The 19688-nt window shown below is 41.3% G+C and overlaps 1 protein-coding gene across 1 annotated transcript in view; it reads right to left on the bottom strand.

Annotated features, from left to right (window-relative positions):
- The window catches only part of LOC106589815 (CUB and sushi domain-containing protein 1), a 406652-nt gene extending 392337 nt beyond the window's left edge, over positions 1–14315 (bottom strand). The window contains exon 1 of the mRNA XM_082970365.1: positions 14166–14315. Coding sequence (XP_082826491.1) covers positions 14166–14315 — 150 coding nt within the window. The remainder of the gene's footprint in view (positions 1–14165) is intronic.
- Positions 14316–19688: the final 5373 nt, after the last annotated feature.

Below are 19688 nucleotides of genomic sequence, written 5' to 3'. Positions count from 1 at the left end.
GGCCAGCTACTATTATCAGCAAATCTTCTTGAATCCCTTGCCATTTTGACATGAATTTAAGCTTGAAATGAGCATCTTTTGTAAAATTGAGAAATTGTTAAGCTCCAAGGAGATGTCAACATTTCAGCAACCATGCCTGTAAACATTTCCACACACATTTTAAGAAAATTCCATTATTGCAATTGCCATAGATTATCTAACAAATCTAACATCAAGCCAACCAAACAGAATCATATAAGGCAGAGGGTGGTTTCACATTGCAGTGTTCCAATCTAAAGTGTTTTGAGGCTTGTGATGTCATATAATTGCATTGATTATCACACATCCAGATTGTGACACTGCTAAGATGCAGCATTGTGAGTCATTGGAAAAGCAGGCGAATTGAAAATCCATGTTTCAATTACAGTGGACTATGATTCACTAACACAAAATCATGTGAATGACATTTGCAAAAGGGAGAAAAACTATCTCTTACATACATTATCATTTTAATGTTACCTTTATTTAACTAGGCAAGTCAGAAGAACAAATTCTTATTTACAATGACGGCCTACCCTGACCAAACCCTAACCCGGACGACGCTGGGCTAATTGTGCGCTGCCCTATGGGACTCCCAATCATGGCCAGTTGTGATACAGCCTGGAATCAAACCAGGGTATGTAGTGACACCTTTAGCACTGAGATGCAGTGCCTTAGACCGCTGCGCCACTCAGGAGCAGCAATGATTGTTACCATTGTTTTCCCTAAATTCTTCTGCGAATGTCAAATATGACGTTGTTTTATTATGAAATGTGAAATGCTAAGCTTCTACATGACATTTTAATGTCATTTTTAAAACCCAGAGAAATGACGTTGCCATGAGCAGCACCACAGATATTGAGATGAGCGAGATACAACACTTTGCTCTCACATAATCACACACAGTATCTGTGCATGTGTAAGGGTTCGCTTCACTCTGTTAGTGTGGTAGCCACAGGACCAAAACAACAGCAGAGAAGGTGAGCCTTGCGCTACAACAATCTTAGTTGTTACGGAAATTGACCCACTATGATGTTTACTTTCTGCATCTTCGTCATATCGCTTAGTCTACCTTTTAGGTTCTCAGCTTCTTGTTCACAGGATGTATATACATGGCCAAAAGTATCTGGACACTCGTTCAAATTAGTGGATTCAGCTATTTCAGCCACACCCTTTGCTGGCAGGTGTATATAATCGAGCACACAGCCATGCAATCTCCATAGACAAACATTGGCAGTAGAATGGCCTTACTGAAGAGCTCAATGACTTTCAACATGGCACCGTCATAGGTGCCAAATTTCTGCCCTGGTAGAGCTGCCCCGGTCAACTGTAAGTGCTGTTATTGTGAAGTGGAAACGTGTAGGAGCATCAGCCGCGAAGTGGTAGGCCACGCAAGCTCACAGAACGAACCGACGAGTTTTGAAGCATGTAGCGTGTAAAAATCATCTATCCTCGATTGCAACACTCACTACCGAGTTCCAAACTGCCCCTGGAAGCAACGTCAGCACAAGAACATTTAGTCGGGAGCTTCAGGAAATTGGTTTCTATGGCCGAGCAGCAGCACACAAGCCTAAGATCACCATGCGCAATACCAAGTGTCGGCTGGAGTGGTGTAAAACTTGCTGCAATTGGACTCTGGAGTACTGGAAACCGCATTCTCTGGAGTGATGAATCACGCTTCTCCATCTGGCAGTCCGACGGACTAATCTTGGTTTGGCGGATGCCAGAAGAACGTTACCTGTCCGAATGCATAGTGCCAACTGTAAAGTTTGGTGGAGGAGGAATAATGGACTGGGGCTGTTTTTCATGGTTCAGGCTGGGCCCCTTAGTTCCAGTGAAGGGAAATCTTAATGCTTCAGAACACAATGACATTCTCAACAATTATGTGCTTCCAACTTTGTGTCAACGGTTTGACAATTCCCTCGTGCACAAAGCAAGGTCCATAAAGACATTTTTGGATGAGATCGATGTGTAAGAACTTGACTGGCCTACACAGAGACCTGACCTCAACCCCATCTAACACCTTTGGGATGAATTGGAACGCCGACTGCGAGCCAGGCCTAATTGCTCAACATCAGTGCCCGACCTCACTAATGCTCTTGTGGCTGAATGGAAACAAGTCCCTGCAGCAATGTTCCAACATCTTGTGGAAAGCCTTCCCAGCAGAGTGGAGGCTGTAATAGCAGCAAAGGGTGGACCAAGTTTGGACACACCTACTCATTCCAGGGTTTTTCTTTATTTTTACTATTTTCTACATTGTAGAATAATTATGAAATAACACATATGGAATCATTTAGTAACCAAAAAAGTGTTAAACAAATCAAAATATGTTTTATATTTGAGATTCTTCAAAGTAGCCACCCTTTGCCTTGATGATAGCTTTGAACACTCTTGCCATTCTCTCAACCAGCTTCATGAGGTAGTCACCTGGAATGCATTTAACAGATGTGCCTTGTTAAAAGTTAATTTGTGGAATGTGTTTTCTTCTTAATGCATTTGAGACAGTCAGTTGTGTTGTGACAAGGTAGGGGGAGTATACAGATGATAGCCCTATTTGGTAAAATGCTAAGTCCATATTATGGCAAGAACAGCTGAAATAAGCAAAGAGAAACAACAATCCATCATTACTTTAAGACATGAAGGTCAGTCAATCCGGAAAATGTCAATAACTTTGAAAGTTTCTTCAAGTGCAGTCGCAAGGACCGCAAGAGGAAAGGAAGACAGAGAGTTACCTCTGCTGCAGGGGATAAGTTCATCAGAGTTAACTGAACATCAGATTGTAGCCCAAATAAATGCTTCACAGAGTTCAAAGTAACAGACACATCTCAACATCAACATCATAGTCAAATAGCTGCAAATAAACCACAGCTGAAGGACACGAACAAGGAGAAGAGACTTGCGTAGGCCAAACCTTTGACTGGTACTGTGTGTATGTATATGTATATATATACACTGCTCAAAAAAATAAAGGGAACACTTAAACAACACATCCTAGATCTGAATGAAAGAAATAATCTTATTAAATACTTTTTTCTTTACATAGTTGAATGTGCTGACAACAAAATCACACAAAAAGAATCAATGGAAATCCAATTTATCAACCCATGGAGGTCTGGATTTGGAGTCACACTCAAAATTAAAGTGGAAAACCACACTACAGGCTGATCCAACTTTAATGTAATGTCCTTAAAAAAAGTCAAAATGAGGCTCAGTAGTGTGTGTGGCCTCCACGTGCCTGTATGACCTCCCTACAACGCCTGGGCATGCTCCTGATGAGGTGGCGGATAGTCTCCTGAGGGATCTCCTCCCAGACCTGGACTAAAGCATCCGCCAACTCCTGGACAGTCTGTGGTGCAACGTGGCGTTGGTGGATGGAGCGAGACATGATGTCCCAGATGTGCTCAATTGGATTCAGGTCTGGGGAACGGGCGGGCCAGTCCATAGCATCAATGCCTTCCTCTTGCAGGAACTGCTGACACACTCCAGCCACATGAGGTCTAGCATTGTCTTGCATTAGGAGGAACCCAGGGCCAACCGCACCAGCATATGGTCTCACAAGTGGTCTGAGGATCTCATCTCGGTACCTAATGGCAGTCAGGCTACCTCTGGCGAGCACATGGAGGGCTGTGTGGCACCCCCAAAGAAATGCCACCCCACACCATGACTGACCCACCGCCAAACCGGTCATGCTGGAGGATGTTGCAGGCAGCAGAACGTTCTCCACGGCGTCTCCAGACTCTGTCACGTCTGTCACATGCTCAGTGTGAACCTGCTTTCATCTGTGAAGAGCACAGGGCGCCAGTGGCGAATTTGCCAATCTTGGTGTTCTCTGGCAAATGCCAAACGTCCTGCACGGTGTTGGGCTGTAAGCACAACCCCCACCTGTGGACGTCGGGCCCTCATACCACCCTCATGGAGTCTGTTTCTGACCGTTTGAGCAGACACATGCACATTTGTGGCCTGCTGGAGGTCATTTTGCAGGGCTCTGGCAGTGCTTCTCCTGCTCCTCCTTGCACAAAGGCGGAGGTAGCGGTCCTGCTGCTGGGTTGTTGCCCTCCTACGGCCTCCTCCACGTCTCCTGATGTACTGGCCTGTCTCCTGGTAGTGCCTCCATGCTCTGGACACTACGCTGACAGACACAGCAAACCTTCTGGCCACAGCTCGCATTGATGTGCCATCCTGGATGATCTGGACTACCTGAGCCACTTGTGTGGGTTGTAGACTCCGTCTCATGCTACCACTAGAGTGAAAGCACCGCCAGCATTCAAAAGTGACCAAAACATCAGCCAGAAAGCATAGGAACTGAGAAGTGGTCTGTGGTCCCCACCTGCAGAACCACTCCTTAATTGGGGGTGTCTTGCTTATTGCCTATAATTTCCACCTGTTGTCTATTCCATTTGCACAACAGCATGTGAAATGTATTGTCAATCAGTGTTGCTTCCTAAGTGGACAGTTTGATTTCACAGAAGTGTGATTGACTTGGAGTTACATTGTGTTGTTTAAGTGTTCCCTTTATTTTTTTGAGCAGTGTATATATATATATAAAACAAGAAGCTTATGATTTATAGTTATAGCTGCACAGTAATGATTTAACTACACTTCCTATTTAAATAACATTAACCATGTCTTCTGTCTCTCTCCATGCAATGCATTTTCACTCATATTTTTACACACCCACACAAATACTATAAATAACAGTAGCACAAAATCACAATCTGTAAGGAACACATCAACAATGCATATCAGGAGCCAGAGCAGGGATAAAATAATGTATCTTTTGATGCATTGTTTACATTCAGTTACAGAGTGGGAAAAAAGGAAAATTAAGGATTCTCCCAGTCCATAGATTTAAAAGGTTTGTTGATAGTAGGTTGGACTTAAATAATCACCATGGCAACCGTGAAAGGAACCAAGAGCACATATCACAGGAGATGCCACCTTCCAGACAAATGCAGGCATTTTTTACCTGCAAACCCTGCTTGCACTGATATCATCAGCCTTCTCTAGCTGATCAATTCAAGGTTTCCAAGGTGACAAGCTTAACGTAAATCAAAGAGACTATGAATAAATAAGGTTTGCCTTTCACAAAATTCAAAACAGTGCAGAGGGGGGGGTTTGGGGGGACAATGTTTTTTGGTCAGCATGAATATGTGGACGTCAGGGGTAAGCAGTCCTGATTTTGCTGGTTTGGAGTACAGAGGCATTTGGGCCTGGACATTTGGGCCTGGACATTTGAGCCTGGACATTTGGGCCTGGACATTTGGGCCTGGACATTTGAGCCTGGACATTTGGGCCTGGACATTTGGGCCTGTACATTTGGGCCTGGACATTTGGGCCTGGACATTTGAGCCTGGACATTTGGGCCTGGACATTTGGGCCTGGACATTTGAGCCTGGACATTTGGGCCTGGACATTTGGGCCTGTACATTTGAGCCTGGACATTTGAGCCTGGACATTTGAGCCTGGACATTTGGGCCTGGACATTTGAGCCTGGACATTTGGGCCTGGACATTTGGGCCTATACATTTGAGCCTGGACATTTGAGCCTGGACATTTGGGCCTGGACATTTGAGCCTGGACATTTGGGCCTGGACATTTGAGCCTGGACATTTGGGCCTGGACATTTGGGCCTGGACATTTGAGCCTGGACATTTGAGCCTGGACATTTGAGCCTGGACATTTGAGGCTGGACATTTGAGCCTGGACATTTGAGGCTGGACATTTGAGCCTAGACATTTGAGCCTGGACATTTGAGGCTGGACATTTGAGCCTGGACATTTGAGCCTGGACATTTGAGCCTGCTGAGGCGAGTCAGGTACTTTTTTATTTATTTATTTTTATTGAACCTTTATTTCATTTGGCTTTATTGTAGTTTTACAACATCAAATAATGTAGTTGTAATCATCTAAAACGATACTACAGTATATCTTAATTTCCATGGAAGGTGATAGAATAGTGTTTTTGTTACCACACGTTTTTCAGACATGATTTATGACATACTGTACTGTGCACAACCAGGAACATTCTACATTTCCAGCCGTTGTTTCACATTGTTAGCTGTAAGTTAGTATCGCGTCACCAGACTACATAGTTTCATATTAGTCTACATGTAACTTTGGCCGAGCGAGATTAGCTGTAGGTGAATGCTGTTTCACGCTGGGTTGCATGCTAGCGGAACAGAACGTCATATGTGAAGTTGACAACAGAGGTCACAGGTCCGTCCCATGTCGATTCAATGATAACAAATTGTTCTACAAGCTAGAACCTCCCGAAAACAGGTTAAACACATAGTGACTCAGCTCAGGGCACTGCCAGCTATATGTCACACCTTGGCATATGACCCAGTGGCACATGTCTTTGCACTTCTACCAAAGTGATATCCCTCCAAAGACATTGTTCTATTGTACACAAAGGTTAGATGAAAAGGTTGACTGAACTGGCGCAGCCACAGATTTTCTTTTGACATTACATGCAATTTAACAGATAGCAAGTATTCTTTGCCTTATTCCTCAACAAAGTGTTAGGAGACAAGATTCAAGCTTAAATATGTTAGTGTTCATCTTCATAATACTGATTGTGTTTGATACTGAACGACACTGCTCTAGATCACTTCACTGTTTCACAGAGGAATTTTCACTCACTAAGTTCACATATAAGTCACGTCTTCGTACCATTGTCTCCCTCAGCCTTATCAGCCACAACTTCAAGCCCTCCCTCATAATTTCTCACAAACTGGAAGAGAGCTGATAAACAAATTGTTGGCAAGATGAATAATGATGTATTGTTAAAAGCCTGCAATGCCTATTGCCTGAAGAGTAATGCATCATTTCTGGGCCAAGTTTGTTAGAGAGCCACGTTTGACTTTGTTTTATTTAGGATATGCGTCACACTGTGACTGTAAAGTCTGAACATAGACCCAGCAAATGGTAATGATACTGTATAAGATAAATAGGTCATCCGTTAACCAGGCCAGAATAATATAATTTACAGCTATATAACACTAAGGAAGGCATTTATAACGTCTGGATCTTTGTAAACATTACACCAAATGGAGGAAGAATGCTATCACCCCTGGCCCTTTGATCCATACTTTTGTTTGCTCAACTCAATCATCAGCTATTGTATTGAACCTTTTTAGTAATACTACAGACTTCATTAAAGAGGCAATCTGCAATTGCTACATCCATTTTTGGACGTATAAATTAATGATATGTACCCATTGAGTCTTGAAAAATACAACTTATGAATGCCTCATGAGTTCAACTGTCATAACCAATCAGAACCCCAAATATTATCTTGTTTACATCCAATGTCAATAAAAAAAGTAAATGTAGTCAAACACTTGCCTCAAAACATGGTTAAAACTATCATGTTGATATCATGGATGGTCAGTTCATCCATTGCTCTGTCTATGAATTTGAGAGAGGTTACATGTCTCAAGCCCCGTCCCTCAGCTTGTTAGCAAAACAGGCGCAGGGATTATGCTTTGCTATTGTTTCAGCTGCTGATTGCCCCTTTAATCTTCACTCAAAACTTCCAAAATAGATTGTATAGGAGTATCCAAACATAAATATCTTGCTCTGTTATCATTGAGATAATTAGATGAGCCAAAAATTCATCAAGAAATGCTTTTTCACATTGACATTATCATATTATGACATTATCACATTATCACATTATGACAATTTGACATGATCACATTATGACTAGCACATTATCACATTAGCATTGATCATATTATGTCATTATGACAATATGACATTATGACATAATGACATTGTGATTTATCACATCACATTATCACATTATGGCATTACGACATTACGACATAATGACATTATGACACTATCACATTATCACATCATCACATTATCACAAGGGTGAGGCAGAAAGGAGAATTAAATTAAGAGGCTTTTTCTGGCATGCCTGTTGACTCCTTTTAGAATGACTTCAGGTCATCTGAAACATCAAACCATTAGAATGACACAAAATAATCAACCAGTCTTAAGGTAAGTCCATCAGTATGACGTCATAGCTAAATAAACTAAACCACAACTATGCATGTATGATAGTAGGATGCATTTATCAACTCACACATTCAAATTGAGGATGCCTACAAAAACAATAGCAGTGGTAAGAAGCTTGAGCCAATGCAGTATGATTACTATCATCCTCTGTAAAATTACCATCACTAACACAAATGTGTAATCTAAGTCATGAGTACCATATTTAAATTGGCTTCATTCCATTTATACTGTGCATAATGTACACTGTGTGGCCGGGCCCATTTTCTGAGTCCAATGACATAGTTTAGCTCATCGCCGAGATTACAATCAACATGCTAATGCTATTGCATAAGGCGACAAAGATGTTAATTTCCAACTAAACAGGAAATTATAGATTATGTTTGTTGATAAGGCTAGCGTTAATGCTATGGGGAGGGGCCATGCATTTGTCTTTTGCTTTGTCAGAAGTGAGTTCCCAATGTTCATACCTCTGTCTGTATGTATGCCATGTTGTTGTACTCTATCTTACAAATAACACCACCAGTCTCATCAAATATTTGCATAAATTCTGAAATCATCCATGTAGTATAAATGCATCAAAAAATGTAAAAGAGCATTTTAATCAGACAACAAAATGTATCCACTTACGGAAATACATGGACTTCAAATAACTCCCTTATTGCTATGATTAACACCATTTAAAAAAAGTATGGAGCAGTGTCATTCCATTACACTGACCATAATTACAACAACTTTGTTTGACAATAGTCTCCAGTACATTTGATTTTGATGAATAATGCATTTAATTGAGATAAACTTCCTAGTTAGCTGGCACATTTCTATTGTGATCTATTACATTTGATAATAGAGTAGCATTGTTGTGGAAGGCTGTTAATATTATGTTAATATATCAACATATTTTTATCATTTCAATCCCTTTAAAGGCATATTCGCTTTCCCCATGCATGTGATCCCATCAGATCCTCTATAGACTCAGTCCGGTGTCCATTTAATGACATCCTCATTCCATTGTTCAAACTCCATTCTTCTTCCTCCTTCTTCCATCCATGTATTGCATTATATGGATGCTCTATGATGCTGTTTCATGCCATTACATGATCTAGCGTACATGCAGGGGCGCAACTTTGGTTTTAGAAGTGGGAGGGGGGGCATAGCTTTTTTTTATCCAGTGGGATAAACATAGCCTAGCCGACCACTCGGAACCGTCTGCATGGTCCTAAAGCACACCGTTGCCTCGTTTTGATAAGTGATAAAACTGTGGGGGGGGGGGGGGGGGGGGGGGACAATTATGCAATTTCAGAATGTGGGGGGGACATGTCCCCTGTCCCCATGCATACATGTATAAATAATGACACCCTCATCCCTTAGAGAGAGAGATCACCACAAACACAAGGATAGGATATTAATTTAAAACCAAACATTTAAAAGACAGAAACACCCTCCAGGTCATATTTTTCTCTTCCTCTTAAAGTAGATGATTTAGCTTGGATTTGCCTGCAGCTGAATGACCAGTATGTTGGAAAGTAGATGATTCGGCATGGATTATGTTGGAACACTTTAGAATTCTCTCTGCTAAATGATTTCTGATAGTCTCTTTTGAGTCTTCACCTTTGACCTTGTCATTCTTCATTTTAACCCAATGTCTAAGTAAAGGGTTATTCATCACTCTCCGGGGAGCAGTCAGCTCTCAATCAAATATAGAAAATTCTGTTAACGCCTATAACTGTGGCTTTGAGATGAGAACTGAGATGAATGTTCTGTCATAGTTTTTAATGGTCTCTGCAGAGCTGTGTACTCGAATCTGTTAAATCTACCCTACAGGCATAGACCCCTGCAATCAATGTTTGGATCGCTGACCCACCTGAATTCAATGTGCATTATAAAACGGTTAGTTCCGGCCTTGCATTTTGATTGGTTAAAAAAGTGGTTCCAGCCATGCATTGGTACACAAAGCCCGCGGAAGTCACAAGGACGTTGTTACATTGTTTTTTTGCTGGTGTAGCACATGGGGATGTGTGAAGCTTACTCCTCAACCTGAAGTGTCCCCACCTGCGCCAGCAAATAGCTAAGTTTTCATGTAGCGCCGACTGGTAAGACGCTTCAGGCGGAAGGTCACGTGTGCTAACAAGGCAGAGGTTCTGGATTTGAGCCTTGTGTGAGCCGAATCAGGAGGAAGTGGTAATCGCTAAGGAAACAGAGTGATGTTATTTACAGTGGCTTAATCATGGTGGTGGTTTAAAGTGGATCTGGTCACTATGGCATAGGACTCTTTGTACTAGCAGCTACACTATTTTTATTACCTTGGATTGGACTGGCGTTGTCTTTTTTAGCTAGTTAATGGCACAGTATTCTTTTTTATCCAAAACTTTTAAAATCCTCAATACTTTCCCATGTTGGTACTGAATGTTATAAAACGGTGGTAGCTTGCACTTTAATTTAAGTATTTGCCAGAGGGTATACGCTATGTAAGAGAGATCTCTGAATTGAGCCTCTCAGGCTCTTTAGCCCTCTCTAGCCTAATTAAAAGCCTTGTTTACACATCAACACTGGTCTGACAAATAAACCATATACCCTCTAATAAGCACTTTGTGGCCAAAATCTTAGACTAAATTTAAAGTCACCATGCTTTGTTGCACTGCGCAAATATGAGTTAAAAAAAACGAGGTGAATTCTTGTCCAAAGGCACAAACACAAAATAGCAGTATTGTCAGACGTCTCTCATGAAATAAAATCTCTCCCACTGGGATAATGTTCAAAATAATCGCTTTATAATCAGTGGTGTTTATTCAATACAAATAAATAGCACTAACTTGGAAATAGGCCACCCTACCATCCCTCCCCTGATTGGAGTAAACTAATGGACAATATGTTTTCTACTGCTACTTACAGCTATTTTCATTCACCTATACAGTACACCCTAATCTTAATTCCAACCCTCAGATGCCTACAGACTAACCCACTACTATTTCCTATTTCCTTTTGCAATACATCCCTATATTTTACTGTGACGTGTCTAACTTGAGACTCTCTACCACCAGCTACATATTTAGTTTTTCTAACAGGTTGATGATGTCAGGGCCAAATTATCATACAATTATTATATATATTTATTTTTTCATACAAACTATTTCCCAACCATATGTGGTGGGCTAGAGGAAGGAACAGGCCTCACACAAGAGTCCCTGGGGGCCTTAGTGCTCTCACTGGCAGGATGTATGATAGGATCATTGGAGTGCAGTGTGCTGCTGCGAGGTAGAGCGCCCACCAAGTTAACATGTGAGTGATGTGGACAGCTAAGGTGAGTGCAAGCAGGTGCAATAGGAGCATTGGAATGGGGAGAGTGTTGTTGGCTGACTGCAGTGTACGCCGAAAAGTGAGTGGCTGAGTGCAGCGGCCAGGCAACAAGGAGTAGATGGAAGAGATGAGGAGTGTGTTCATGCTTTAGCTCTCACATACAGTGAAGCGTCAAAGCTTCAAACAATGAGGAAGCAGGAACAGACTGCTTGGTGGGGAAACAGTTAGCTACGTCATCACACTCGGTTTACAGCTTCTTCTTTTCATGTTATTTTACAAAGGTGGAAAGCAACATTGGATCCCTAATGTATGTAGTTCTGTCCTTGAGCTGTTCTTGTCTAATGATGTTCTGTATTATGTCATTCCGTATTATGTTTCATGTTTTGTGTGGACCCCAGGAAGAGTAGCTGCTGCTTTTGCAACAGCTAATGGGGATCCTAATAAAATACCAAATATCTAATGGAAACCTTTGACAGTGATGATATGTAGTTCATGTAATACCCCACCAATGAAAAGGCAAATTCAGTCCCAACTGTAATACCAAAGAGATAGGATTTAAGCAGTAGAACCAGATCACACTAATCTGAAATATTTCAGTGGTTGATATCACTTACAATTAGTAGCCTAAGCTGCTGGTTTTATTTTATTTGGTGGAAATGTCAATATCCTTGTAACCTAGCCTGCTATACCTTTTTGACAGTATTCTGGTTTCTCATTTGAATAAAGTAGAATGGAAAATAACATCTGAAATATGCTGAAGTAGTAATGTCTGAGGACAATTGGTTGAAAAATAACTGTACACATTGTTTAATTTTTTTACATTTTAAATGATTTGACCTTTATTTAACCAGGTAGGCCAGTTGAGAACAAGTTCTCATTTACAACTGCGACCTGGCCAAGATAGAGCAAAGCAGTGCGACACAAACAACACAGAGTTACACATGGGATAAACAAACCTACACTGTGTGCAAATGTAGTAAGATTAGGGAGGTAAGGCAATAAATAGGCCATAGTGGCGAAATAATTACAATTTAGCAATTAAACACCTGGAGTGATAGATGTGCAGAAGATGAATGTGCAAGTAGAGATACTGGGGTGCAAAGGAGCAACGAACAAAAAAATAACAACATGGGGATGAGGTAGTTGGGTGGGCTATTTACTGGTGGGCTATTTACAGATGGGCTATGTACAGGTGCAATGATTGGTAAGCTGCTCTGACAGTTGATGCTTAAAGTTAGTGAGGGAGATATAAGTCTCCAGCTTCAGTGATTTTTGCAATTCGTTCCAATCATTGGCAGCAGAGAACTGGAAGGAAAGGCAGCCAAAGGAGGAGTTGGCTTTGGGGGTGACCAGTGAAATATACCTGCTGGAGCGCGTGCTACAGGTGGGTGCTGCTATGGTGACCAGTGAGCTGAGATAAGGTGGGGCTTAACCTATCAAATACTTATAGATGACCTGGAGCCAGTGGGTTTGCGATGAATATGAAACGAGGGCCAGCCAACTAGAACATACAGGTCGCAGTGGTGGATAGTATATGGGGCTTTGGTGACAAAACGGATGGCACTGTGATAGACTACATCCAATTTGCTGAGTAGAGTGTTGGAGGCTATTTTGTAAATGACATCGCCGAAGTCAAGGATCGGTAGGATAGTCCGTTTTACGAGGTTATGTTTGGCAGCATGAGTGTAATTGTCTAGTATGTAATTGTCAAGTAATTGTCAAGTAGAAAAATGTTGCCAAACCACCTGAATGATATTATCAATATTTTGGGGGGTTTGTCTAACCAAAAGGTTGTGCTGCCTGCTGTTCCCACTGTGCTGCAGTGCCCAATTCCAGTCCTCTAGGTCAGCAGACATGGCTGCTGGTATTTGTATCTCTTTGGTACAGTACATACTTGATCAACTATTGTCACAAATAAGGTCTATCAAATCTGGAACCAACATAGACTGCAGACCGCGAGGACTGGAGCACCCTTGAGTATGCACAGAGAGATTGCATAGAGAGTATGCATCTCATTACATCTGCAACATTAGATAGGCCCTGTATAGACAGAAACCCTGTAAATAAACCTTGCCATACCCAGGGTGCCATGGAGGGTACTTTTGTTTTCTCAACACCGTTTTCATGGTCCACTTGCTACTCACACTTGGTTTGCTTTATATGCCTTAAAGGGCCAATCAGCAGTTGCTACATCCATTTTTGGACTTATAAATGAATGATGTACCCATTGATTCATGAAGAATATAACTTATGTCTCATGAGCTTAGTTTAACTGTCGTACCCCATCAGAACCCAAAATATAACCTTGTTTTGTAAACAACGTAAATGTAAACAAACACTGTATAGCCTGAAAACATGGTTAAAACTGATATCATGAATTGGTCAGTCCTTGCATCCATAGCTCTGTCTATGAATTTCAGAGTGGTTAAATTTCTCCAGCCCCATCCCTCAGCTTTTTCCCGAAACAACTGCTGATTGGCCCTTGAAGGTCTATTTTTAAGTTGTCTAACTTGAAGAAAATACCATAGAAATAAAACTGAATTACATTGTAACTAGCAAAACACTTTCTCTGAGGCAACGGAAATGCCATCCACAGAGCATAGCAGTAAGGAAAACCAACTTCATTAATTTTCATTATGCCCACTATGTTCTCATTGAGTGTGTACAGGACCGGCCCTAGCCTTTTGGGGGCCCTAAGCTAAATGTTTTGACATAAGAGAATAGTCTGCTAACCCTACCAAATTTCGAAATTAAACCTTGTGTATTATAGTATACTATTAGTCAGGGTCTCAACAGACGGAGTTCCTCCTTTGATCAGGTGCCCACTAGCAGCTGCGGGGCCACTAGCAGCAGCGGGGCCACTAGCAGCAGCGGGGCCACTAGCAGCTGCGGGGCCACTAGCAGCAGCGGGGCCACTAGCAGCTGCGGGCCCACTAGCAGCAGCGGGGCCACTAGCAGCTGCGGGGCCACTAGCATAAGCAGGGCCCTAAGTGGCCGCTTATGTGGCTTATTAGTAGAGTCGGCCCTGAGTGTTTAGGTGTAACCTGCATGCCCAAGGCAAAAAATAAAATAAAACTCCTTATTGGAAATAAATCAATGGCAAGATTGATATAGCCCTTTACCTTTACTATTTTATTTTGAGTTAAAAGCAGCAGAGGTTCAAAATCTAAAGTCTAGTTTTAAAAATAAAATCTAATCTTAGATTGTTATGTTCAAAGTTCTTATTGAGACATATGGGGTGAAAAATGCCATGGATGGAATTTTCAGCCTTTTACAGTATGGCTTGTGACATTTTAGAACAGGTTCAATTTCACCCACTAGGCCTCTAATGTATAAGGAAGATATAAAAGCTTCTGAATTAGGTAACAAAGGCATATTAGTCAAGAGTAAAGAGGCCTTCAGCACAATGTCTGTCGGTGATACACTGCGAGACACGCCGATCAATTTAGCTCTTTATCATTGGGGGAACGGAATGATCAACTGTGCCGCTCCCTCCCTCAATAAACGACTGTATTCCCCTTGAAGCCTGTTAATTGCCCTGTCCTTCAGAAATTCACTGGTACATTAGCGCTGCATTTTTCAGGTTCCTAAACCTTCCATTACCTCACGTTTGGTTGAACTGCCAATGCATGGGACTGACTCAAGTGTATTTGTTAGTGCAAATTAGTTTCTGTATTATGTAATTTAGCATCAGTTATCATGATAGTTTTGGGGGGAGTTTGACTGATTCTCTAAAAAGAGAGGTGCAACAATAATAGTGGATCAATCACAAATTATACGGGTAGCATGTAACAACATTGATTGTTATGTTTAAAGGTCCAATGCAGCCGTTTTTATCTCAATATCAAATCATTTCTGGGTAACAATTAAGTAGTGGTCAGGGTGTGTGTGTGTGTGTGGGGGGGGCTCTCTTTCTTATTGATCTATTAACTAATTAACCGCAACATGGAAGGCCAAAACTCCATCCCACAAAAACAGGGAGAAATTTCAGGTGGTCTTTTGAAACCGCTCTTAAACCAAAAGGTCATTATCATCATTTTCACAATTGCACAGTATTATTCCAACCTCATAGTGTAGATATATATATATATCTACAGTATATATTTAATACATATACATACAGTATATATTTAATATATATAACCCAAGAAAATCATGTTTTTGACTGAACTGGGCTTTGTGAACTACAATGCTGAACTTCCAGTCTTTAAGTGGCAAAGTACATAATTAGTTTGTTGTATGGCTCAAATGTTTTCTTGGTGATATGTCATTTATTGGCTTATTTATCCCCTAATTAAGTGGATGAAAAGGCTGATATTTTGACAGGGTACAAAAAAATGCACCTTATCACTTTAAGCACATCATTCATTTTAAAACAGGTTTAGAATGTGAGTTATACATGTCTGAATCAGAGGGCTTGTACCCACACCCTTCTAAACCCGCAGAAATGAAAATCACCCTACATGTCACAGAATTAGAGGTTTCAAAGTAAAAGTGTTGGGTGTATTATGTTTTCATTTGACACCACTTATTTAAGCTGTCAAAACTGAGCCCTTGGTGTTCATGTGCGGTATTGAATTAGCTTCCAGAGTTGCATTAAACTTAGCTTCTGCCACACAAGAATAAAGTTGCAGCAGAGACTGCTTTAATCCTATGTTTCCATGGTTACATCAGCCACATTGCTGTATAATTCTGCACTGAAAATTATGCAATGTGAGACGCCACTGACTAAAATACCAGGATTATTAATATCATGGTAGAATTCAAATGAATCTTTAATAAATGGGCACTAGCCTACCTTTTCAATCAATTTCCCATGTTATTAAAAAGACTTACACAACAATATATCTATTTATTATTGAAGGATATTTGCATTGCAAATTTAACTATGAAACTTAGTATATACCACATTTGAAAATATGGAGGGGAAAGGATCCCTTTCCAATGAGTATGATTCTATTTTTCTCATTCGCTCATGAACGTTCTCACACACATCAATCTACTGCATGAAATGAACCAATGCATTCATTTATCATTCATTTTGTAACCACAGTGTAGGTAAACATGTGTGTTCGTTGGAACTAAGCCTGCTACAAATGTACGGTCTTAATTTGATCGCTCTTTTGTTGCTGAGAATTTTCCCTGTGCCGCAGAAAATGCAGGTTAGTTTTTGATTTACATAAATTCACTGAAAACCCACACTAACATTTATATTAGCAATATTAAACTTTTAATGTAACCTACTTTTGGCCAGCTAATAGCCTAACCACTGATCAAGCAACATTTTGGACTAAACATTCAATTCCTGTTGCTGCAGGATTATTTTGCTATGACAATATAGGTCAAATTAAGATCCTACACCTGTACTTCAACCCTGGAACAGAGAAGACGCTGGTTCTCATGACAGGAGAGTGGTAATGTTTCAAGCACTGCTCAATAATGCATGACTGACGTAAACAAACAAACTCAGACTTTCTGCGACCGACAGAGAGAAAGGGAGATGGATTGCATTATTTCTTTGTAATTCCCTCTCAGGACTCTAATTTTATCTCTGGGAAAATGACAACATGCTTAAGCATTCTCAGGATCTAAACTGTTACCTGTATTCACAGAAGCCAAATTGAGATCCAAAACCACCTTTTCAAACACAAACAACCACTAAAAAGGTCACTGCACACAGTTCAATGAACTCTCACTCACTCAAGTAGAGATAAACCACAACTAGGTAAAATCATGATGAGCCACAGTTGTTGACCTGATGTGCCCACTGAAAAATCCAACTGACAGAAATTAAGTCAACCATAATCAGTACATGCCTCCACAGCACAACATAAGGGATAATGACAAGTTTCAAAATAAATAAAATATACATTTTATCGAGTATCATCAAACTACATTTCTCATTTACATGTTAACAGAAGGTCAAATGCCTTGGATCAGTAGGTCAGTGGACAAATGTCTGGGACGGGCTGTAGGTTCCACAAAGACCATTGGAAGTGACACAGTTGCCACAACGACAGGCATTGTGAAAGGGACACATGGCAAGATAAGAGAGAGTTGCAGTTGTGGCACGATAGAACCATTGCCAGGACTCGAGGCCAACTGATTCTGATTGGATTTTGTGTGGGGAATAAATGCCAACAGAATGTGAGCAGAGATATGAGGGTAGTGCTGAGAAGCTGGATCGGATTGAGACAGACCTTCACCCGTGTGGTGGATGCAGGAAACCAAATGTGGGTCTAAAGGGTTTAGTGGAAGGCTTTAATGTCAGAGTGGGAGAGGGGACCCGCTGGTGTGACGAAACAGAAGCAGTGATGAATTAACAGTAAGTGTGCATGAGGTGAGTGAAAGGGCAAAGAGACTAATTGTTAAGTGATTAAAGGAACACCTCACAGGGGAAAACAGATTCAACACTGATTTCTTTGAACATGGATTCTTTCTTTGTTCCTTTAGGCAAAGCTAAGGTAAGGTTGTATCTTGCAAAAGTGGTTGCTGTGGAGGTTGGTTCAAATATATAAAATATAGCCTCCAAAATGTTTATGTTTAGTCAAGCCAAGGTTAGTATCACTACAAAAGCCTATGCTGTTTCTATTTCAAGCCGTAATGCACAATAGTGGTCACAAATTGAAGTATCGGAAATCCTTTGAAATGTCACCGTGAAAAGAAAAAAACGTCTCATGCACATGGTGTTGTATGCTGGTACGGTTCGCATGACCTCCTCTTAAATAAAGGTTAAATAATAAATGTTTAAAACATTTAAATGACAGTAAACACATGCCCTGACCATTGATAACATTCCACATGGCCTAAATGTATGGCCATGTAATGTATGCGAGATGTAAACTCAGCAAAAAAAGAAACGTCCTCTCACTGTCAACTGCGTTTATTTTCAGCAAACTTAAGATGTGTAAATATTTGTATGAACATAACAAGATTCAACAACTGAGACATAAACTGAACAAGTTCCACAGACATATGACTAACAGAAATTGAATAATGTGTCCCTGAGCAAAGGGGGGGTCAAAATCAAAAGTAACAGTCAGTATCTGGTGTGGCACCAGCTGCATTAAGTACTGCAGTGCATCTCCTCCTCATGGACTGCACCAGATTTGCCAGTTCTTGCTGTGAGATGTTACCCCACTCTTCCACCAAGGCACCTGCAAGTTCCCGGACATTTCTGTGGGGAATGGCCCTAGCCCTCACCCTCCAATCCAACAGGTCCCAGACGTGCTCAATGTGATTGAGATGCAGGCTCTTCGCTGGCCATGACATTCCTGTCTTGCAGGAAATCACACACAGAACGAGCAGTATGGCTGGTGGCATTGTCATGCTGGAGGGTCATGTCAGGATGAGCCTGCAGGAAGGGTACCACATGAGGGAGGAGGATGTCTTCCCTGTAACGCACAGCGTTGAGATTGCCTGCAATGACAACAAGCTCAGTCCGATGATGCTGTGACACACCGTCCCAGACCATGACGGACCCTCCACCTCCAAATCGATCCCGCTCCAGAGTACAGGCCTCGGTGTAACGCTCATTCCTTCGACGATAAACGTCAATCTGACCATCACCCCTGGTGAGACAAAACCGCGACTCGTCAGTGAAGAGCACTTTTTGCCAGTCATGTCTGGTCCAGCGACGGTGGGTTTGTGCCCATAGGCGACGTTGTTGCCGGTGATGTCTGGTGAGGGCCTGCGTTACAACAGGCCCACAAGCCCTCAGTCCAGCCTCTCTCAGCCTATTGCGGACAGTCTGAGCACTGATGGAGGGATTGTGCGTTCCTGGTGTAACTTGGGCCGTTGTTGTTGCCATTCTGTCTCACAGTACGGACATTGCAATTTATTGCCCTGGCCACATCTGCAGTGCTCATGCCTCTTTGCAGCATGCCTAAGGCACGTTCACGCAGATGAGCAGGGACCCTGGGCATCTTTCTTTTGGTGTTTTTTAGAGTCCGTAGAAAGGCCTCTTTAGTGTCCTAAGTTTTCATAACTGTGACCTTAATTGCCCACTGTCTGTAAGCTGTTAGTGTCTTAATGACCGTTCCACAGGTGCATGTTCATTAATTGTTTATGGTTCATTGAACAAGCATGGGAAACAGTGTTCAAACCCTTTACAATGAAGATATGTGAAGTTATTTGGATTTTTATGAATTATCTTTAAAAGACCAGGGTCCTGAAAAAGGGATGTTTATTTTTTTTCTGAGTTTATATATACCACTATAAGACATTTATGCATTCAAACCATAGCACAGTAGCAAATACATGTCAAAATTTGTTTCAGATTCAGAATTTAGAAATCATAAATTAAATAAATGATTATAGAAGTTATATATACATTATTATGAATATATA

The sequence above is a fragment of the Salmo salar genome, chromosome 28 (genome assembly GCF_965601325.2).
Source record: "Salmo salar chromosome 28, fSalSal1, whole genome shotgun sequence".
Classification (NCBI taxonomy): Eukaryota; Metazoa; Chordata; class Actinopteri; order Salmoniformes; family Salmonidae; genus Salmo; species Salmo salar.
Note: the sequence above shows the minus strand (reverse complement) of the source record. Positions and strands in the feature narration are given on the sequence as shown.